At 34.6% G+C, this 23987-nt stretch overlaps 1 protein-coding gene across 3 annotated transcripts in view; it reads left to right on the top strand.

The window, feature by feature from the left end:
• LNPK (lunapark, ER junction formation factor) overlaps nt 1-23987 on the top strand; it is an 83323-nt gene that overhangs the window by 42842 nt on the left and 16494 nt on the right. For all 3 annotated transcript variants that reach the window (XM_044242387.1, XM_044242385.1, XM_044242386.1), the window contains 3 exons: nt 1107-1190; nt 1272-1323; nt 19590-19802. In XM_044242387.1, the coding sequence (XP_044098322.1) occupies nt 1107-1190; nt 1272-1323; nt 19590-19802 (349 nt within the window). The remainder of the gene's footprint in view (nt 1-1106; nt 1191-1271; nt 1324-19589; nt 19803-23987) is intronic.

The raw sequence follows: 23987 nt of genomic DNA, 5'->3' as shown, positions 1-23987 counted from the left end.
GGTTAAATTATTCATCTAAGCACTTAGCTTCTTAAATGTTGAATTGAATTTTTAATAAGGAACCCATTAACTACTGTTGGGTAGCATATTTTTAACTGTATTTTAAACTTGGTAAATGTGCTCCATGTTGTATTCTAAAATAAATGACCTTTTGAATAAATGTGACATTTAATGAATCTAAGTGGCTGTCATTGGTCACTGAGAAGGAAAAGGTCCCATTCCAATTTTTATAAAGCATTTTCTTCTACACATTAGCTATTTGTCATAATACAACTGTCTTATACTAAAATTAAACTTTTTCTGATACTGGGCCATAACTGCTAAAATGATACTTTACTGGTTATTGCTTTTTAAATTAAACCCTGACTGACTTGAGTGTATTGTAAATAAAATGCTGTAATAATGAACTGTTTTAATTACAGCCCCTAGTGTGTGTATAGAACTCAGTAAAATTTTTACTTAAATTCTTACTGTGGTTTTTTTCCCCTCTAAAGTTGTTTGAATCTAAGTAAAAAAGGGGGAGTTTCAGCTCTTAAAGTCATTTGAGCAAATTCCATGGCTGTTCTCCCAGTTAGTGAGTTTTCACTGCATTTGCAGCAAGCTAATTGCTTCTGCTAATAAATAATCTAAAATCGATGCTGACAGCAGTTAATTGGCACAGAGATTTTATTTTGTAAAGCTCTTGGCTAACGACCTTCTTTAAATTAATAGCATTAAGTGCTATGAGGAAATAAATCTGAGGAATTGCCTGTCATTTGCTTGTCATGTCTAATAACTTCCAATAATGATGGCTGATAGATTTTTGCACATTCCATTATTGAAGTTGGTGCATGTAATTATTCTCCTCATTATATGTAAACAATTAGCAGTATTTGGTATTTCCTTGCAGTAAAGCTGTTAAATACATGTAACATATTAGAGGTTAGAAGCCATTTTAAAATGTAGATTTTAATTATTTGACTGTAGGAAGTCTTTGATGCTATCTGAATATATTGTATGCTGTTTATTTTAAGCATTGTACTTGAACACTTTTGGAATAGGACTTATAAAAGTAAGTCGTGTATATGTTTTAAAGTGTGACAATTTATGGAAATTTTTGTTTGTAGCTTGAAGAAGTCATGGAAAAAGAAACTTATAAAACGGCTAAATTAATTCTTGAAAGATTTGATCCAGACTCAAAGAAAGCAAAGGTAAGGTTGTTATATCATTCTAATTTATTGTAAATAGCGCATTGTAGTAGGTCACTGTAATAACATAATTGTAATTGACAGGAGCTTGAGCCGCCATCTGCTGGAGCAGCTGTAACTGCAAGACCTGGACAAGGTAAATAACTTTGTAGAAACTGCTGCTGCTGTTGGAAAGATCCATATTTATCCAAGTGAGTTCAAAAGTGTGATAGAGGTGTGTAGAAACTTATGTAGAATGTTTTTGTGTTAATTTATATTTGGTAATATGGGTTATGACTTGGAGTGGGTGGCAATAAGTTTATTTCATTTTGATCTTTCAGGAATATGTTGAGTAAAGATGTTATCTGTTGAGATAAATATGTAATTGGTTTTAAGCTTTTGAAATTTAAATAATTTCACCAGTATTTTGTAAGGTTTTTTTTCCCCTTTCAAATGAGAATCTCTTAGCATACCTTATGAAAATCCTTACAGGGGCACCTTAGTGGCTCAGTTGGTTAAACATCTGACTCTTGGTTTTGGCTCAGGTCATGATCTCAGGGTTGTGTATTGAGCCCTGTATCAGGCTCTGCACTCAGCTTGGAGGCTGCTTAAGTTTCTTTCTCCCTGGGGCACCTGGGTGGCTCAGTGGGTTAAGGCCTCTGCCTTCGGCTCAGGTCGTGATCCCAGGGTCCTGGGGTCGAGCCCCGCATCGGGCTCTCTGCTCAGCGGGGAGCCTGCTTCCTCCTCCCTCTCTGCCTGCCTCTCTGTCTACTTGCGATCTCTGTCTGTCAAATAAATAAATAAAATCTTTAAAAAAAAAAAAAAGTTTCTCTCTCCCTATCTTTCTGCCCCTCCCCTCCATGCTCTTGCTTTCTCTTTCTCTCTCAAATAAATACATCTTAAAAAAAAATTCTTATGTTTTTATGATTTATTTTTGAGGAATTTAATGAAGATTTTTGTCAGGCTTGAAGTTTCTTCTAAACACTTTTATTTAGGAAGATAGTAAAATAATTTAGAGATTTAGAATTTCTAATAATTTAGAAAGAATTGGAATTACTGCTATATAATAATATTAACTTGCTTTTTGAAGCTATCAGATTATTAGTGAAACCATCATTTTTATATCACTGAATATTATGTAAAAGTTAAAAAGTCATTATTTTAAGTGGCTACATGAAGTAATTCTAAGACTGACATGTGAAAAGATATTTTTGAGTTTGCATTGGCTTTCCTCTTTGTTCTTTTCTCTATACTATAATAATATAGTTTATAAGGCTTTTGTTGCAATTTAGAATATATTATTTTTAAAAATGTAAGCTTCTGTTCTTATAAATCATCAGAATTATAGCTTGGTTTATAATGTTAGGATGACATTTAGAACTTGGAAAGTCAATTCTTTTATAAATGTCCACAAAGACCATGGATACTAAATGAGCCATAAGAGTTTTAGTTTTTCTAATTGGCTGAGCTATATGGGAAGAATCCCACCCACTCCCATTTTCTGTAACTAGGATTTGGTTTATAGAAATTAAAATAAATTAGATACTTACACTGAAACTGCTGCCTTCATAATCCATTTAAATTTTTCTGTAATTTATACCACCTAGTACTTTCAAAAAGAGTGTTTAGTCTATAGGCCAGGTTTCTATAATTTTTTAAAGTATTTTGTATAACTGGCACCAACTTTTCAAAAATACTTTTTAAATAACTTTAGGAAATAGATTTTTTAAATGTGATTTTTGCAGAAAGCTGTTGCTATTACTTAAAAAAACCTGTTTTCTCTCATTAAAAAAAGACATACGACCTCTTTACTGACATTCATAAGTATTTATTAATATTTAGGCAACAGGATTTCCTTGAAGAATTAAATTCATTTTTCCTTAGAAGCTTTTGAAACCCAAATACATTTTTTCCTTCTGATGTCATATTATAGTTATTGAAAAACCATTGCTGGTCTCTCTGCTCTTGATTCTTGTGGCACTGCTTTTGGATATCCTTTTAGGGAGAATTAACCCTTAGCTATAATATAAATAAATTGTTTATTTAAAAGAACGTTTTAAATAATCTTAAGTGAAAACACCATGGAGAATACAGAGAGGAATATAATATGGTTTTTGACCTTAAGCTTATAAGCTTTTTTTTTTTTTCTTTAAAAAATATTTCTTCTAGAGTGTCCTATTCTAGTATGACTAGTAGTTTTTCCAGGTCTGAAGTAATTAATTGGTGTTCAGAATTTTTTCCTTATTTAAAAAATTTTAAATTATATCTCAACTCATTCTACTTTTTGAGAATTATTATTGAGTTTTGTTGTTTTAATCTTTTCAGATCTCTTTTAGGTTCCTATTATTTTGTAGGAGACAGTCATACCTTCTATTTGTGTTTAAGTTCTGTGTTCCTGTGAATTTAGCCAAATATTTGTCTGTGCTTGAACCATTATTCACTCATTCATTCTTTTCCTTCCTTCCCCTCTTTCTCCTCTCTCCCTCTTTTACTCCCTTTCTTGTCTTTTACCTGTTTCTGAACTGGAATAAAAAGGGGGGAAAAGTACTAAATGTGAATGTTTGTGTATACATATCCATATAATACAAGAGAGCTAGTAAAATAAATACATATATATATTTTGCTAGCTGTCTTGCATGATTGCTGAATGAGAACTGTGATTCATGTGTATAAGGTGTCTTTCATTTTTTATTACTTAGTGCTAATGGTATATATTATACTGAGATTGATTAGAATATTTGAGAATAGTATTCTTTTTTTTTTTTTTGAGAATAGTATTCTTTGAGTTGCTTAGATTTAGCACTGAAAGGAGTGTGATATTTACAGACAAAATACTAACCTGCCCATCTCCTCCTTTTTAATAAACTTAATCTTTTAGAATATTTTTAGATTTACAGAAAAATTACAAAGGTAGTACAAAGAAGTCCCATATACCCTTGTACCACGTTCCCCATTAATATCTTACATTAAAATAGTACATTTACTAAAATTAATGAACCAATATTGATTCACTATTATTAACTTAAAGTCCATAGTTTCTTCAGATTTCCTTAGTTTTTATCTCATGTCCTTTTTCTGTTTCAGGATCTCATCCAGGATACCACATTACATTTAGTTGACATGGCTTAGGCTTTTTTGGTTGTGCTGGTTTCTCAGACTCTCCTTGTTTTTCATGACCTTGACAGTATAGTCCCGACCCCTTTTTATAAGGAATTTTTATTAGTGGGTGCTTAATCTTAGGAAATCAGTGTTATCATTTGATATGAAGGAATAAATGAACATAAAAGGTAGATATGTGTGTATATATACATATTTACATTTAATAGAATGATCTAGTACTTCAGTGTTTAGCATTTATTCTAGTTCTTTAGGAGTCATAGACTGATTGTTGGGAAGGCTTTGTCCTTAGTAGATTAAAAAGTGCCTTTGTCTGTTAAGTGTCCAATTCTAGATCTCAGCTCAGGTCTTGATCTTAGGATCATGTATTGGGTCATGTATAGGGTCATAGAGCCCTGTATTGGGCTCCATGCTGAAGTTTGGATTTAGTGAAAAAATGGAATTTGCCAGTATAATTTTCTGAAAAGACTTCTGGAGAATAAAGAAATTGAGATATTTAGGATTGGTAAGAAATTACATTTCTTTTCAAAGTTTTAATTGGCCTACAGGAATAAATTTGACTTCTATGTACTAGAGCATGTTTGTGTGCTGCTAGGAATGGCCTAGAAGACACAGAATAATTGATGATGGAGAGAGTGGATACAGTTGATGGAAAACTGTCCAGGATGAGGCAAGAAGGGATGGGATTTGGTGCACAAGTGTGGGAGTTAGCTTTTTAAAAAATTTTTTTATTTTTTATTATTATTTTTTATAAACGTATAATGTATTTTATCCCCAGGGGTACAGGTCTGTGAATCGCCAGGTTTATACACTTCACAGCACTCACCATAGCACATACCCTCCCCAATGTCCATAACCCCACTCCCCTCTCCCGACTCCCCTCGCCCCATCAATCCTCAGTTTGTTTTGTGAGATTAAGAGTCAGTTATGGTTTGTCTCCCTCCCAATCCCATCTTGTTTCATTTATTCTTCTCTTACCTCCCAAACCCTCTATGTTGCATCTCCACTTCCTCATATCAGGGAGATCATGTGATAGTTGTCTTTCTCCGATTGACTTATTTCACTAAGCATGATACCCTCTAGTTCCATCCACATCGTTGCAAATGGCAAGATTTCATTTCTTTTGATGGCTGCATAGTATTCCATTGTGTATATATACCACATCTTCTTTATCCATTCATCTGTTGATGGACATCTAGATTCTTTTCATAGTTTGGCTATTGTAGACATTACTGCTATAAACATTCAGGTGCACGTGCCCCTCTGATCACTACATTTTGTATCTTTAGGGTAGATACCCAGTAGTGCAATTGCTGGTTCATAGGGTGGTTCAAAAAGTTTTCAACTTTTTGAGGAACCTCCATGCTGTTTTCCAGAGTGGTTGCACCAGCTTGCATTCCCACCAACAGTGTAGGAGGGTACTCCTTTCTCTGCATCCTCACCAGCGTGTGTCATTTCCTGACTTGTTAATTTTAGCCATTCTGACTGGTGTGAGGTGATATCTCACTGTGGTTTTGATTTGTGTTTCTCTGATACCGAGTGATGTGGAGCACTTTTTCATGTATCTGTTGGCCATCTGGATGTCTTCTTTGCAGAAATGTCTGTTTATGTCTTTTGCCCATTTCTTGATTGGATTATTTGTTCTTTGGGTGTTGAGTTTGCTAAGTTCTATATAGATTTTGGACACTAGCCCTTTATCTGATATATCATTTGCAAAATATCTTCTCCCATTCTGTTGGTCTTTTGGTTTTGTTAACTATTTCCTTTGCTGGGCAAAAGCTTTTGATCTTGATGAAATCCCAATAGTTCATTTTTGCCCTTGCTTCCCTTGCCTTTGGCGATGTTCCTAGGAAGATGTTACTGTGGCTGAGGTCGAAGAGGTTGCTGCCTGTGTTCTCCTCAAGGATTTTGATAGATTCCTTTCTCACATTGAGGTCCTTCATCCATTTTGAGTCTATTTTCATGTGTGGTATAAGGAAATGGTCCATTTTCATTTTTCTGCATGTGGCCATCCAATTTTCCCAACACCATTTATTGAAGAGGCTGTCTTTTTTCCATTGGACATTCTTTCCGGCTTTGTCAAAGATAGTTGACCATAGAGTTGAGGGTCTATTTCTGGGCTCTTTATTCTGTTCCACTGATCTATGTGTCTGTTTTTGTGCCAGTACCATGCTGTCTTGATGATGACAGCTTTGTAATAGAGCTTGAAGCCACCAACTTAGGCTTTCTTTTTCAATATCCCTTTGGCTATTCGAGGTCTTTTCTGGATCCATATAAATTGTGGGATTATTTGTTCCATTTCTTTGAAAAAAAAATGGATGGGATTTTGATAGGGATTGCATTAAATGTGTAGATTGCTTTAGGTAGCATAGAGAGAGTTAGCTTTTGATGGGAGCATGCATAGTTTGTCAGTAGTAAGGAGTGAAGACAAAGAACATGCGCGGATATAGGTAACTGGTGGGAATTGTCCTTTGATTGTATCTGTATTCTTAATGAGAGTGAGAATGGGGAAGATGATATTGGGGGCCTGAAGAGAATATATAAAATAAATCTCTAGTGGAGTGAGAGTAAATGGATTAGAACAATGTAGGAATGCCAGGTGACACTAATATCCACTTAAAGTTAATAGTAGTGAATCTGGGGCACCTGAGTGGCACAGTTTTTTGCTTAAGCATCCGGCTCGGTCTCAGCTTAGGTGTTGATCTAAAGGTCATGAATTCAAACCCCACAGTGGGCTCCCACTACTTATAAAGAAGGAAAAGAAGGAAAAGGAAGGAAGGAAAAGAAAGGAAAGAAGGAGTAAATTAGGTAACAGTCATGAATTAAAAGCATGCTTGTACATGTTTTCCAGTTGTGTTTAGTTCTGTGGATACATGTGTGAAGTAGGAAGAGAGTTGGTCTTAACCAGGGTTGGGGTTTTACTTAATGGATTAAATAAAGTGATAAAGGGGCAGAGGAGGTGAAATTGTTACAAGGGAGTGACTATAACAGTGTGTTATGGGATCTAAGATGATCATGAAGGAAATAAGGACATGAGGGGAGGATGATGGACAGTCAAAGGTGTTGGGAATGCTAATAGAGGGGTCTGCAAACTACAAGATCTGTTTGATATGGCTCTTGACCTTAGAATTGGTTTTACATTTTTAAAGTGTTTTTTTTTTTTAACATAAGAATTTATGTGGAACAAGAGTTAACAATGGAATTAAATTTACATTATGGAAGCAGATATCTCATTCTTAGTAAATGCAGAATCTAGCTAGTCTTTTTTTTTTTTTTTCAATCTATTTATTTTCAGAAAAACAGAGGCAACCCACGGAATGGGAGAAGATATTTGCAAATGACAGTACAGACAAAAGGTTGATATCCAGGATCTATAATGAACTCCTCAAACTCAACCCACACGAAACAGACAAACACATCAAAAAATGGGCAGAAGATATGAACAGACACTTCTCCAATCAAGACATACAAATGGCTATCAGACACATGAAAAAATGCTCATCATCATTAGCCCTCAGGGAGATTCAAATTAAAACCACATTGAGATATCACCTTACACCAGTTAGAATGGCCAAAATTAGCAAGACAGGAAACAACATGTGTTGGAGGGGATGTGGAGGAAGGGGAACCCTCTTCCACTGTTGGTGGGAATGCAAGTTGGTGCAGCCTCTTTGGAGAACAGTGTGGAGATTCCTCAAGAAATTAAAAAGAGAGCTTCCCTACGACCCTGCAATTGCACTCCTGGGTATTTACCCCAAAGATACAGATGTCGTGAAAAGAAGGGCCATCTGTACCCCAATGTTTATAGCAGCAATGGCCACAGTCGCCAAACTATGGAAAGAACCAAGATGCCCTTCAACGGATGAATGGATAAGGAAGATGTGGTCCATATACACTATGGAGTATTATGCCTCCATCAGAAAGGACGAATACCCAACTTTTGTAGCAACATGGACGGGACTGGAAGAGATGATGCTGAGTGAAATAAGTCAAGCAGAGAGAGTCAATTATCATATGGTTTCCCTTATTTGTGGAGCATAACAAATAGCATGGAGGACAAGGGGCGTTAGAGAGGAGTAGGGAATTTGGGTAAACTGGAAGGGGAGGTGAACCATGAGAGACTATGGACTCTGAAAAACAGTCTGAGGGGTTTGAAGTGGCGGGGGGGGGTGGGAGGTCAGGGTACCAGGTGGTGGGTATTATAGAGGGCACGGCTTGCATGGAGCACTGGGTGTGGTGAAAAAATAATGAATACTGTTTTAAAGTGTTCTTTTAAAAAAAAATTAATTTTTTCAGTGTTCCAATACTCATTGTTTATGTGCCACACCCAGTGCTCCATGCAATACATGCCGTCCTTAATACCCACCACCACTCTCACCCATCCCCCCACCTGCCTCCCCTCTAAAACCCTCAGTTTGTTTTTCAGAATCCATAGTCTCTTATGGTTCCTCTCCCCCTCTGATTTCCCCCAATTCATTTTTTCCTTTCCTTCTCCTAATGTCCTCCATGTTCTCCAAGTATTCCTTATGTTCCACAAGTAAGTGAAACCATATGATAATTGACTTTCTCTGCTTGACTTAATTTCACTCAGCATCATCTCCTCCAGTCCCATCCATGCAGATACAAAAGTTGGGTATTCATCTTTTCTGATGACTGAGTAATATTTCATTGTATATATGGACCACATCTTCTTTATCTGTTCATCTGTTGAAGGACATCTAGGCTCTTTCCACAGTTTGGCGACCATGGCCATTGCTGCTATTGGGGTACATATGGCCCTTCTTTTCACTACATCTGTATCTTTGGCATAAATACCCAGTAGTGATGGCAGGGTCATAGGTAGCTCTATTTTTAATTTTTTGAGGAATCTCCACACTGTTTCCCAAGTGACTGCACCAACTTGCATTCCCACCAACAGTGTAAGAGGGTTCCCCTTTCTCCACATCCTCTCCAACATTTCTTGTTTACTGTCTTGCTTATCTTTGCCATTCTAACTGGTATAAGATGGTATCTCAGTGTGGTTTTCATTAGAATTTCCCTGATGGCTAATGATGATGAACATTTTTATGTGTCTGCTAGCCATTTGTAGGTTTTCATTGGAGAAGTGTCTGTTCATGTCTTCTGTCCATTTTTGACGTGATTATCTGAATTTTGAGTGTTGAGTTTGGGGAGTTCTTTATAGATCTTGGATATCAGCCCTTTGTCTGCAGTGTCCAAAAAAATAAAAAAAGAAGAAAAGAATATGCAAGAGTAACTGTATGGTCCACAAAGCCTAAAATATTTACTATTTAACACTTCACAAAAAAAGTTTGCTGACCCCTTTAATAACTAATGGGTCATAGATCCTCTTGGAGTTGAAAGAATAACAGGGGAATTAATCTGGAAAAGTGTGGTTTCAGAGAGGGGTGCTTGAGCTTGAAAAGGCTGCAGTTATCCCTAATGGCAAGGTTCTAGGATTTGGTTATGATTAGAAATCCTTAACAGACTTTCCTATATTTGTTTCAAAAGGAAGCTACATAGGCATTCTTTTTTACCTTTGAACATAACCCTGCATCTCTACTAATGAAATTAACAAAAGAAATGTCAGTTGTATTCCCCCATAGCTAAATTTGAAATCAGAGTAAGTATTGTAGAAAAATTTAATGGCTCGAGAAAATGGATTATAATTTCCTTAAGTAGGTTTTTAGAGTTTACTTACTTGTGTTCCATGACAGATATGGAAGATTAAAGTAGAATCACCAATCTTATATAATCTTGACAGCAAATGGAATAATACTTCATATTTTGCTGTTTGGGGTGATGTATGTCTGGTTAAGAAAATCTGGAAAACACTGGTAAAACAGTAAATTCACTTTTTTTCGGGTGTTCTTAAGTGTCATATCTATACCATTATGATTATCTATTGTATAAAAAACACCCCAAAACTTAGTGGCTTAGAACAACCTTAATTTCTTTTGCTCATGAATTTGTAGTGTTAGTAAGGTTTGGCTGAGACTGTTCATCTCTGCCTCATATCTCTTGGAGCTACCTGATTGGGCCCGGAAGATATACTACCAAGATGGCTCATATACGTGGCTGACAAATTGGTGCTGGCACTTAGTTCCTCTCCATATAGACTTCTCTCATGGGGTCACTCGGAGTTGCTTCAAATGGTGGCTGGGTTCTAAGAGCAAGCAGCCGAAGAGACAGAAAGTAGTCCAGAAAGCTGGAGCCCCTATGTTCTCTTGGTCAAACGGTAACAGAACACAGATTCAAGGGAGGAGACATAGACATCCTCCCTCCCTTATAGGATGGCAAATCAAAGAATTTTGAACCTGTATTTTAAAACTCTACATGTATCTTAGTACAGGTAACAGAGGCCTTTAGCTTCCCATCCATTTTTCAGTGTTCTTCTTAAATGCCACCATTACCATGAACCCTTCCTGCATCCCATCACTGAATTTAATCTCCCCATTCTTGGACCCTCCGTGGTGCTTTGTTGGTTCCTTTTTCTATGGCATTTACCTGGTGTTTCATGATTTTGTGTTATCTTTGCTTGCCACCTCTGTATGCAACTCTGCATTCCATTTGATAGTGCCTTACTCATGGTGGTTGCTTAATAAATGAGTTGAAGGAAATGAAAGAAAAAACATTTTTTTTTTAGAATTAACGAATTTTGTTTAAATGTTGTAAAGTAGTAATTTGCCAAATGGAACCTTGATGAACTGCAAGGTGCAGATTGTTTAAAGTTGAAAGAGGTAGGAGACAAATTAAAGTGGAAATAGATAGTCAAGGTAATGAAAAAAAGTAAGTGTTGAGATAAAGAACTATAAAGCAAAACATAATCTGTTTTTAATAGAAATATAATTGGTATACAACATTAAATTAGTTTAGGTGTACAACATAGTGATTTGACAATTGTGTGTATTTTAAAAGACTCTCCAGGTCACATGTAGTTACCATCTGTCACCAAAGTTAATGCAATATTGTTGACTATATTCCCTATAGTGTACTTTTTGTCCCAGTGATGCCTTTTATAGTTGTAAATTTGTGTCTCTTAATCCCCTTCATCTATTTTGTCTCCCCACCACCATTCTCTGATAACCACCAGTTTGTTCTCTGTATTTATGAGTCTGTTTTTCATTTTATTTGTTCTCTTTTTTTTAAAGATTCTACATATAAGTGAAATCATATGGTAACTTGTCTTTTTCTGTCTAACTTATTTCATTTAGTATAATACCATCTAGTCCCATGCATATTGTTGCAAGTGGCAAGATTTCATCCTTTTTGATGGCTGGGTAATATTCTGTTGTATGCATATGTGTGTGTGTTTGTATGTGTGTATCTGTTTATCTATATCTTAGCTATTGTAAATAATGGTACACTGAACACAAGGGTGCATGTAACTTTTCAGAAAATTTAGTGTTTTTGTTTTTTTCTGGTAAATACTCAGAAGTGGAAGTTGTATGGTATTTCTACTTTTAATTTTTAATTTTTTTTTGAGGAAACTCCATATTGTTTTCCACAGTGACTGCACCAATTTACATTCCTACCAATAGTTTACAAGGGTTCCCTTTCTTCCACATCCTTGCCAACACTTGTTATTTCTTGTCTTTTTGATACTAGCCAATCTAACTAGTGTGAGGTGATATCTCATTGTAGTGTTGATACTTATTTCCTTGATGATTAGTGATGTTGAGTTTCTTTTCATGTGTCTGTTGGCCATCTGTATGTCTTTGGAAAAATGTCTACTCAGGTCCTCTGCTCATTTTTAAATTGTACTATTTGTTTATAAATAATATAAGCAAAATGTATTCTTAATTTAAAAAGCAGAAGAACGAAATAGTAAACTAAAGGCTAGCAAGTGGTATATATGATTAGCTTATATTTTGCTTGAAGGTAGCTTATTTGTATGCTCTCAGGTTAGGCTGAAATTCTCAATATAGCAGGCAACACTTATTCAGCTGATTCACAATTTTAATTCTGTCTGCTGTCTTAATTCCCCTTGCATGTAGCATAATATTGATAGGTTCTGAGGATGAGGATGTGGACATGTTTGGGAGGCCATTATTGTGCCTACTACACCATCTAAGTTGGGTAATAGGCAGTTGGAAATTTGATATTAAAATGCAAGGGGAAAGTAAATTTATTTCATAGATGTTTATTAAGCTCATACTCTTGCTAGTTACTTGCCAAATCCTGGGGCTGCAAAGATGCATTTTTTTTTTTTTTTTTTAAATCTGGGAGCTCTTGGTTCAAAAGAGTGTGCACCCCTACATAATCTTAACATACTAAGGACCATAATGAAGGTAGGTACAAATCACAAGGCATTATAAATTTTAGTAACAATTTGCTTTGAGAATGCATTGGGAAAGGACTCTTAAGGTCTACTTCACATGCAAATATAAGAAAAGAGAAACAAGTTGTTACCTTGAGGAACTGCAAATAGTGCTATATGCCTGAAAAAGGAAGGTGCCTGGTGTTTATGTGAGGGAGGGATAATTATGAAGTATTTTGTATGCAACATTATGGAGTTTGGGACTTTATCTTATATGCAACATGGGAAGCCTCTGGAGGCTTTGCATTTTAGAACATTCTCTTTCAAAAAAAACAAAAAACAAAAAACATTCTCTTTCTTTTTTTCTTTTTCTTTTTTTTTTTTTTTTTTGGTAATATGGGGAATGGAAGGCTGAAGACATGGAGATAAGATTAAGATATTATCTAATATAGGAAAGAGAAAAAGTAATGTACTACATAAAGTTGTGGCAAAGGATTTGCAAAAGAAGAGATTTAGAAGATAATTAAGATTTAAGAGTAGATTGACAAGATTTGATGATACTAGATTTGGATAGTGGGGACTGGGAGGAGGGGACAGATAGCACCTAGGTTTTTTTTTTTAATTTTTTAAAATTTATTTTTTTAAATTTTCAGCATAACAGTATTCATTATTTTTGCACCACACCCAGTGCTCCATGCAATCCGTACCCTCTATAATACCCACCACCTGGTACCCTGACCTCCCACCCCCCGCCCCTTCAAAACCCTCAGACTGTTTTTCAGAGTCCATAGTCTCTCATGGTTCACCTCCCCTTCCAATTTCCCCCAACTCCTGTCTCCTCTCTAACTCCCCATGTCCTCCATGCTATTTGTTATGCTCCACAAATAAGGGAAACCATATGATAATTGACTCTCTTTGCTTGACTTATTTCACTCAGCATCATCTCTTCCAGTCCCGTCCATGTTGCTACAAAAGTTGGGTATTCGTCCTTTCTGATGTAGGCATAATACTCCATAGTGTATATGGACCACATCTTCCTTATCCATTCGTCTGTTGAAGGGCATCTTGGTTCTTTCCATAGTTTGGCGACTGTGGCCATTGCTGCTATAAACATTGGGGTACAGATGGCCCTTCTTTTCACGACATCTGTATCTTTGGGTAAATACCCAGTAGTGCAATTGCAGGGTCATAGGGAAGCTCTCTTTTTAATTTCTTGAGGAATCTCCACACTGTTCTCCAAAGAGGCTGCACCAACTTGCATTCCCACCAACAGTGGAAGAGGGTTCCCCTTCCTCCACATCCCCTCCAACACATGTTGTTTCCTGTCTTGCTAATTTTGGCCATTCTAACTGGTGTAAGGTGATATCTCAATGTGGTTTTAATTTGAATCTCCCTGAGGGCTAATGATGATGAGCATTTTTTCATGTGTCTGATAGCCATTTGTATGTCTTGATTGGAGAAGTGTCTGTTCATATCTTCTGCCCATTTTTTGATGTGTTTGTCTGTTTCGTGTGGGTTGAGTTTGAGGAGTTCATTATAGATCCTGGATATCAACCTTTTGTCTGTACTGTCATTTGCAAATAGCTTCTCCCATTCCGTGCGTTGCCTCTTTGTTTTCTTGACTGTTTCCTTTGCTGTGCAGAAGCTTTTGATTTTGATGTAGTCCCAAAAGTTTATTTTGGCTTTTGTTTCCTTTGCCTTTGGAGACATATCTTGAAAGAAGTTGCTGTGGCTGATATCAAAGAGATTACTGCCTATGTTCTCCTCTAGGATTCTGATGGATTGTTGTCTCACATTGAGGTCTTTTATCCATTTTGAGATCACCTAGGTTTTTGGCAGCTGGGTAGATGTTAGTGTTTTAATCAAGATAAGAAACATAAGAATTGGAGTAGTAGGTTTATTTAGAAGATAATGGATTTGCTTTTGGCTTTGTTGAATCAAGTGACATCCAGGTGGTATGGTTTATAGGTAATTGATTATTTTATATGGAGCTCAGGAAAAAGGTTAAGGTTATAGGTACAGAGTAGGAAAGACTGGGATAATAGAGGATAGTTCTTCAAACCATGGGATTGACTGAAATTGACCAGGGTGAGAAAATAGAGTAAGAAGGCTATGGCAGAACTCCAGGGGATATTAACACTTAAGGGTAGAAGGAGAAAGGAGGAACTCAGGAAAAAGACAGAAGAATGATTAGAGTTAAAATCAGAACTAAACTGGTGTCTAGAAAGTTGAAGTGTAGTAGGGATGGCATCTGCTGTCATAGTCTGCAAAGGGTCAGGTTAAGTAGAAGACAAACGAAGTCATAGAATCGGATAGGTTGCAGAGTTGAGGCACTGTTGTAATAAAACCTGGGATTTGTATCCTGCCTCCATCTCATATTTACTTTGAGACTTTTGGAAAGTTCCTTAGCCTCTGAGCTTTGGTCTCTTCTTTTGAAAACTGAGGGTTGGAATTATCTCAAAGAGTTGGTCTAAATATTAGGTGCCATGAGTAAACTCACATTAAGCACCTATTATAGTTCCTGGCAGATAACAGGGATTTGATAAAGAGTAGCTGTAACAGTAATGATGATAAGTTTGTTGGTAAGCAAACCAGTGGTGCCTTAAGTGGTAAGTGATAGTGTGGTATCTAAGAAGGAGGACAAAAAACAGATTGTGTTAGGTCGAGGAATGAAATGTTGGGGAGGTTTTCTCTCTCTCTCTCTCTCTCTCTCTCTTTCCTTTCCTTTGCCTCTATGGGAGGGAAGTAGTTATGGAGTCGTTTTGTTATTAAAAAGTCATCCACCTATTGAAAAAAAAAATAGAGAAGTAGGGCAGAGGCTGAATTTAAAGTAGCTTATTATGAGTAGGTTATATAGAAGATGATACAGTCAACATAAACCTTAGAAAAAATTTTGAAAGCCAAAGGAAGAGATGCCAGGTGCATGGTCCTTATTTTGATTATTTAAAGGAATCATATAAATTTAAACAAAAAGACCAGAATTTTTATAAATTTCAAAATAGAAACTCTCCTGAATCTATATCCCCACATCTCACTTAACTACATTTAATAATCACTTACACAGAGCCAAATTCACCCTAAATTTAAGAATCTCCACTTTTGCAAATGCGAATCATTCAAAGACTTTTTCTTGATGCTTTTTCTTAGGAGGCTTAGCAATGGACATAATGTTGAAAAAACCTTTGACCAGTGCTAGGGAAAATACGAAGATTGTCTTTGTAGTTTTCCCAATGCTCTTTAAAGAAATTTGAAACCCAGAGTGGATAGGGAACTATCCACCATAATACTATGGTATTAGCTAGGATGAAAATCCAGGCCTCCTTACTATAGTGTGGTATTCTTCCTACTAAAGCTTAATATCAAAACGAAGCTAAAACCCTCTACAAGTATGTAAACAATCAGTATTTAAAAATCTGATAAAAAAATAAAAAAAATAAAAATCTGATAAATCAAGAGAATTATTTGTGTTATAGAATATTTATTTCAAGAATTATTTGAGAGCAAGCTAGAGTTAAGCTAGATTTAAGTTTTGCATAAATTGTGAATTTATACATTTAAGTACATTCACAAATAAGTTTAGGAAAATATTTAATTTGTACATTAATATTTACATTTTATATAAATTCTAGATTGATTAACTTTTGATTTATTGTAATCTCTGTGATCACAGTCTCTATTGTGATCTCAACCTTTAGATGAATACTACTTATAGTTTTTGTTTATTAAGTACTTATGAAGTACCTATGCTTTGGTTAAGCATATCTCATTTAATCTGTGTAACAACTATTAAGTGGTAAGTATTGCTATTACAAGGAAGCTGAACTGAGTTTTGTCAGCAACTTGAAAAAGGCTGCATGTATATCTAATAAAAAGGATAGAGCTGAAATTTAAATCAACACACCTTGATCCCAGAGTCTACTTTTTTTTTCTTTGTAGTTTCAAGTTTTTATTTAAATTCCAGTTAACATACAGTGTAATATTAGTTTCAGGTGTAGAATTTAGTGATTCATCACTTACTGTACAACATCCCAGGCTCATCACAAATGCTCTCCTTATTCCCTATCACCCATTTAAACCATCTCCACCCCCTCCCACCCACCTCTCCTACAGTAACCCTTAGTTCTCTGTAGTTAAGAGTCTGTTTTATGGATTGCCTTTTTTTCTCCCTTTATATTCATCTGTTTTGCTTCTTAAATTCCACATGTGAGTCAAATCATATGGTATTTGTCTTTAATTTATTTCAGGCAGAGTCTATGCTTTTTAACAACTGTCTTGTTTTATCATTATTTTAACTGACTGAGCCACTTAGGTGCTGTTTTATCATTATTTTAAATTTTGTTTTCTTTTGTTTATTGTAATATAGAAGTTTTAAATCTCATTTAGATTCTATTTGCTTGTTTTGAATTTAAAAATACAGACACTGATAAGGATGTTGAAACATCCTCTAGTCAAGAATTGACCTTATGCAACACTCCTTATGATACTTTACCAGATTGATGTGAAATGCTTCGTAAATCTTTTTTGTGGAATGGTATTTTACATTTAAATGCAGGAAACGTTAACTATAACCAATATAATACTTTGTTGAATACCAGGAAGTTTTTAGAGTAATTATCACAAAGCATTTGTGAATGGCAAATAACTAAAAGTAAATAAATCTTAGATGTTTTAAATTGAGACTACCAGATTCTATTTCATAACACCTTACCAAATAGAGATTTGTTGTTGTATTGCTAGCTATTTTCTCTTATTGATATGTAACTCTTTGTTATGTGCTTTTCCTTTGAAAACAATGGAACTATGTTTTCTCTCTTTCCTGACTATTTTATATCATTTTTCTCCTTTTTCTGTCTAAATTTAGGTTCGGAAATTGTTAAGCCATGTCTCTTTCATGGAATGCTAGACATGGTGTCCTTTGTTAACCTAGCTAGTTATAGACCTTAACTTTCAGTAGTTCATGAGTGATATGAATGATGTATGTTAAAAGGGTACTTTAATTAGTATTCCCAGGGTAGGTTCACAACCAGAGAAAGCAGTTTCAAGTCTTTGTTCAAGAAGTGAAAGAATAAATTAGTTTTATTATAGTTTGGTACATGTTAAAGTTTTACTTATCTGGATGAAAAATGTCATTTTTTGGGAGTAATCTTACCTGAAAATTGGCTAAAAACTGATTTATAGTATTTGATACCTCGTTTTTAAAAGATTAATTTAAATGACCTAACCTTAATATAATTTCATTGATCTTAGTATCTTTTGCAACTTTTTTTTTTTTTCTTTTTAAAGTAAGCACCACTGTGGGGCTTCAACTCACAACTCTGAAACTGAGTTGCATGCTTTACCAACAGAGCCAGCCAGGTGCCCCTCGCTACCTTTTGGAGCATTTCATAGCTTTCCCAATGTGTATCCACCTTTTAAGAGTTCCTTTGAGTAAAGATAATTAAGTAACCAGCTAATTTGCAGGAGCTATTAGTATACAATTAGGTAAAATCTGAAAATCTCTATATAAACTGCATGAAAAATAGCCAGATATAGAGGTAGTTCCATTTATATAAAGATGATCTGCTTGTAATGTATTATTTTAGTGGCTAGGTTAGAGACTAAATTAAGAGCCAGAGGAAGATTAGTTGGTCTTGGTAATTACAGCCTACTAACTGGTCATTTGAAAATACTTTGTGTGAAAACACCATCATCTGAGATACTATGTATTTGATAAATGTGAACTATCAGTACAGATATCATTTAACCCTTTAACAATTCTATTAGTTAATATTATTATCCTAAATTTACAGATAGATGTTAATGAAGTTAGCCCATCTGAAGTCTTGTAATGCTGTAAGCTACAGCCAGATTCTAACCAAACTTTTCTGTCAGATTGTAGTAAACTGAAGCCTGATGCTAGAGCTGTACTTTTAGTTGCAATGAACTCTTCATGAAAATCTTCAACTGTCAAATAGAGTCCAAATTTAAAATATTTTGCTTCTGGATGTATGCAATTTTACCAGTCATGCCAATTAAAATTTAACTTGTTTAGTATCAGCCTACTGTTTCATGATTTGTGATAATTTAAGTTAATATGTAGAATTAAAAAGTAATAAGCACTTCTTGAGATCTTACCATCAACATTCAAGTAAGGTATTGGTGGGAAGGGGAAATGATAGAATTGAATTTTGTTTTATGGAGTAGGGGATCATGAAACTTTTTGTAAAGGGTCAGATAGTAAATACAGTAAATGACTCTGACAGCCATATGATTTCTTGTAAAGAAATCTTCTTACAACTCTTCTACAGCAGCTATAGACAATATATAAACAAAAAAGCATTGTCGTGTTTTAATAAAACTAAAAAAAGGGGTGGGGGCCTGGATTTGGCACATTTACCAGCCCCTGTTACAGAAAATCTTGTAATTTCTGCAACTAAAAGATAAGATTTATTTATGATGATACTGTTTATGCAGAGTGGAAGTTTTCCTTTACTGAATGTATTGGCAAAAAAAAAAATTACCAAAAAGACAGTAAGAGTATAAAGGAGATTGGGAATAGTACCTAATAGTAAAGACTACTTTTTCAGCATTTCTGTGACTGCTTAAATTAAGTACCTCATAAATTATTTCATAATTCCGGAATATACTTATTCACTCATATCTTAGAGTTAACATTTTTCTTATCTTGAAGAAAGCTGCCATTTTCATCAGAGTTTTCACAAATTCTGATAAACTCACTTTTCTTTATCATAAATTATGAAGGTTTACCATAAAAAGGCATCACACATAATTGGGTGATGATTTTGTTTTATTTGAATTTATTTTGAAAAGTGCTATCTGTAGATAGATCAAGACTTTTGTTATATGTAGTTGGAAGTGTAGGATCAGAAACAGAGTAATACATTATAGTCAGTTTTCAATGTCACATCTTACAAACATTTTATTATCAGAAGTTTTGATCCTACAGATGATTTCTGGTGCTACAAAACTTTATTAAACATGAATCATTTTGTGGTATTGGCCCTTACGGATATGAAATCAAAATGCACTTTTTAATTTCTTATTCTCAGAGATTCGTCAGCGGACTGCAGCTCAGAGAAACCTTTCTCCAACACCACCAAGCTCTAGCCAGGGCCCTCCTCCACAAGTTCCAGTATCTCCTGGACCACCAAAGGATAGTTCAGCCCCTGGTGGACCCCCAGAAAGAACTGTTACTCCAGCCCTATCATCAAATGTGTTACCAAGACGTCTTGGATCCCCTGCTACTTCAGTGCCTGGAATGGGTAAACAGAGCACTTAATGTTATTTACAGTTTATATTGTTTTCTCTGGTTACCAATAAAACGGGCCATTTTCAGGCAATATGGAAATGGCATTTCATTTGGAAATAGCAGAGCAGTTATCTGATTAAGCAGGAGTTCCATATTCAATTAGCCATAACTCTTTACAGCTGGCACCTTGTGATACTGAAACCTATTTCTTGAGCTCATTTAACTGTTATGGCTTCTTTGTTTAAATGGCAATAAAACTTTGTAGTATTCTGTAGTCAACGGTATAGCATATCTTTTTATATTCTGCTTTAGAATGGCTCCAGATTTATATAAAATGGGAATAGAAGAGAACACTTCTGGAATATATTCATGCTTTTTGCTAAGCTCTTCACATATATTTTTAACCATGACAACATATTCCAGGAAGACTGTTTCTGTATTGTGGTATACAATACTATTGTTGTTAATATTGGCTGGTAGATTTTTCTTTTTCTTTTCTTTTTTTTTTTTCTAAAGATTTTATTTATTTATTTGACAGAGAGAGAGAGAGAGAGAGGGAAATCACAAGTAGGCAGACAGGCAGGCAGAGAAAGAAGGGGAAGCAGGCTCCCCGCTGAGCAGAGAACCCGATGTGGGCTCAATCCCAGGACCCTGAGATCATGACCTGAGCCGAAGGCAGCGGCTTAACCCACTGGGCCACCCAGGCATCCCTCGATTTTTCTCTTATTAAGCTGTCAGACCTTAGTATTTTCTGACAGATACTTTAGCATAAAGTTCTATTAAATTAACAACTGCCTTTTCTATTTCATTTCTTTGGATTCTCTTTTTTCAATGTAAATCTCTTTTTTCAAGGTAGATCTCTAGGGGAAGATCACATTTTGGGAGCGTAATTGATTATATTACCCTGCCGCTTTCTTTTAGAGTGTAATGGGACATGGAAGTCTAATGCTTCAGCAGATTACATTATTTTGTATAAATTTCCATGTCAGATTCTTAAATATGATAGTAAATTATTTACTTATTTTAGGATATTTAATTCTAATTTAAATTACCTTGGTATTTCATGACTAATTACTAACATAATTTATAATGATTTTGAGGCTAGTCAGTAGTTGATATCAGGTATTCAGGGCACTTATAATAAAAACAATCTAAATGTTACTGTAAGAGTGTTTTTTTCCCCTTGCCTTTCTTTCCTTCAAAGAAAAGGAGCATAAGATTTTAGAAAACTAAAAAGTTATTAATTTATAAACAAATTAAATCTGGCTACAAATGAAATGTACATAAATCATAAGTTTTAAAGTAGTTATTGAAAAAATGCTTGTAAACTTGACATATAATGATGTCACTTAAGGCAGCCATATATTTTGTGAAATTGAGAAAAATTAAGTGGATTGAAAATTATTTATCTTTGTCTTGTTATTTGATATACCCATAATTTGTGAAGTTCTTAGTGGTTTAATGGAAGAACTTTTTTTGTGCGAGAATGCGTGAATTATGTACATTTGTGTATCTGAGTTTTAAGAAAATCAAAGTTTAGCAACTTGTATAAAGTAATAAAAACTGTATTGCACATAAAGAATAGGGCTATAGAGGCTAAATTTCATGATCATGTAAATAAAATTACTAAAGTTTTTAATTCATTTTCCATGTAAAAGACCTAAGTTGTGCATTGCCAAAAATATGAATGAGTTAAATGATTTCTTATAGAGAAGACTAATAATTCATTTTTTCATTATGCCATATTTGTGGAAGAGAATCAATTTAATGTGTATTACCACAGGGCTCCCATATGTTTGAAAATTAATAACCAGCAGGTACTTGATAATTTGCCAAGCTGTGTAAAAATGACCAGTATTCCTACAATGATTGTTCTTGATGTTTGTATTAATTACTGTTATCTATAATAGCATAGATATGAGGATATGTTATTTTAAAAGTTATTAGTATGCACAGCATTTAAGATATTTTTATGAAATCTGTTGTTTTATGTATCCAGATTCCTTTATGGACATTTTCATTTTAAACATTCAGAAGTTCAATATTCCAGCAAAAGTGAAATTGACTTAAATGCTTTCAAGATATCATTTGGCTTACTTATTCAAGTTGAAAATTTGATAATGGGGGATGACACTTAATGTCTGCATTCAAATTTACTTTTTGATTGTAAATGATTGAATGTTGTTAATACAAGTAAACTAACAACTTATCTGATGAAATTTGAAAAATGTTCTTGATTTGTTATACAAAGAACTTATTCTAGAACCTAAATTTCATTTGTTACTTGTTACAATTTTGACATCATTTGCCCTTTTTTAGATGGCAACAACTTTTAGGTTTGTGATTATTTACGAGGCACATCTCTTTTTATTAGCCTTTAAAATATTAATACAGTATTGCTACTCTGAAACTATTCTTGAGTACTTTAAAGTTTTGTCACAGGTGTTTTGAAAACCTTGTATCCTTATACTGTAAGGCTTAATACTACAAGGGCTCTTTTTGTTGCAGTCTTTCTATGACGTCTCTGTGTAAACCTTCATTGCTGCCTGTCTTATTGTTTATCCTGCCTTGCTTTACAGAGGCAAACATCACTTATTTATTTTGTTCTCTCACTTTCTTCTCAGTGCTGTCTTCTGTGTTGTCACTTAGTTCAAAGTATCTCCTACAAACAGTTCTTTCTCAGTTTTCAAAGATTGTGGAGTTACAATTCATAACTCTTTATTTTTGTTAATGTTTTTATATGATGTAAATCATTAATTAAAACTAGATTATTCTTCCACTCTCCATTTGTCTCTTCTGATATTGCCTAGTTTATTACATGAAGACAGTATATCTTTTTAGTTAGATCTTCAGTTTTTCTTAGCAGTGTTTTGTAGTGTGCAGTATATAGATTTTACACATTTTCTTGGTTATATGTGTATATAATTATTTACACTTCTTGAGCCTATTGCAAATGGCTTTGTTTTACTATCTCCAGTTATTCATTGCTAATATACTTAGAAATACAATTGATTTTTGTATATTAGTCTTATATAATCTTGCTAAACTTTATAGTTTTTTTATTAGTTTTTTAGTAGATTTTATAGTATTTTCCATAGACTATCACATTGTGAATAAAGATAATTTTTCTAATCTGGGCTCCTTTATTTCTCATTCTTGCTGATGACACAAGCTAGAACCTTTGGTAAAATGTTGAATAGAGGTGGCAAAAGAAGGGGAGCCTTTCGGGCTCAGTTGGAGCTTGTCACGCTTCATCTTGGGGTTGTGAGTTCAAGCCCAACTTTGGGTCTAGGGATTACTTAAAAATAAAATCTTTAAGAGGCGCCTGGGTGGCTCAGTGGGTTAAGGCCTCTGCCTTGGGCTCGGGTCATGGTCCCAGGTCCTGGGATCCAGCCCCGCATCAGGCTCTCTGCTCAGCGGGGAGCCTGCTTCCTCCTCTCTCTCTCTGCCTGCCTCTGCCTACTTATGATCTCTGTCTGTCAAATAAATAAAATTAAAAAAAAATAAATAAAATCTTAAAAAGAAGTGGAAAAGCAGACCTTCTTCCTTATTGCTGATCTTAGGAGGAAAGCGATTATCTTTTCACCATTCAGCCTGGTGTTAGCTGTTACTTTGTTTTACATAGATAGCTTTCATCAGGTTGAGGAAGTACCCTTCAATTTCTAATTAGCTGAAAATTTTTATCAGTAAGGAGGGTGGATTTTATCAAACATTTTTAATGTATTTATTGAGATGCTCATATAGGGTTTTAGTTTATTTTTTGTTTTAACATCTATTAATATAGTGAAATACATTGATTGATTTTTAAATGTTGGACTCCTTGCTTTCCTGGGATAAATCTGACTTAGTCATGGTGTTTTAATTTTTGTATATATTGTTGGGTTTGATTTACTAAAAGTTAGTAAATGTTTATACATCAAGTTAAAAATGTTTACATCGATATTCCTTAAGGATATTGGTCTGTAGTTTTTTTGTTTTTGTTTTTGTTTTTTTTCTCTTGCAGTGTCTTTTTTCTGGTTTGGGTATCAAAGGTATAAGAAGGTAGTCTCTCATCTTCAATTTTACAGAAAGTTTTGTGTAGAATTTACATTATTTTTTCCTTAAATGTTTGGTAGAATTTGCAGGGTGAAGCATCTGGGTCTGGTGTTTTCTTTGTGGAAGGTTGTATTATTTTTTTATTTGTTTTTAACTAAAGATT

Source organism: Neovison vison, chromosome 3, assembly GCF_020171115.1.
Source record: "Neovison vison isolate M4711 chromosome 3, ASM_NN_V1, whole genome shotgun sequence".
NCBI classification, from domain to species: domain Eukaryota; kingdom Metazoa; phylum Chordata; class Mammalia; order Carnivora; family Mustelidae; genus Neogale; species Neogale vison.
This window is presented reverse-complemented; position numbering and strand designations above follow the sequence as displayed.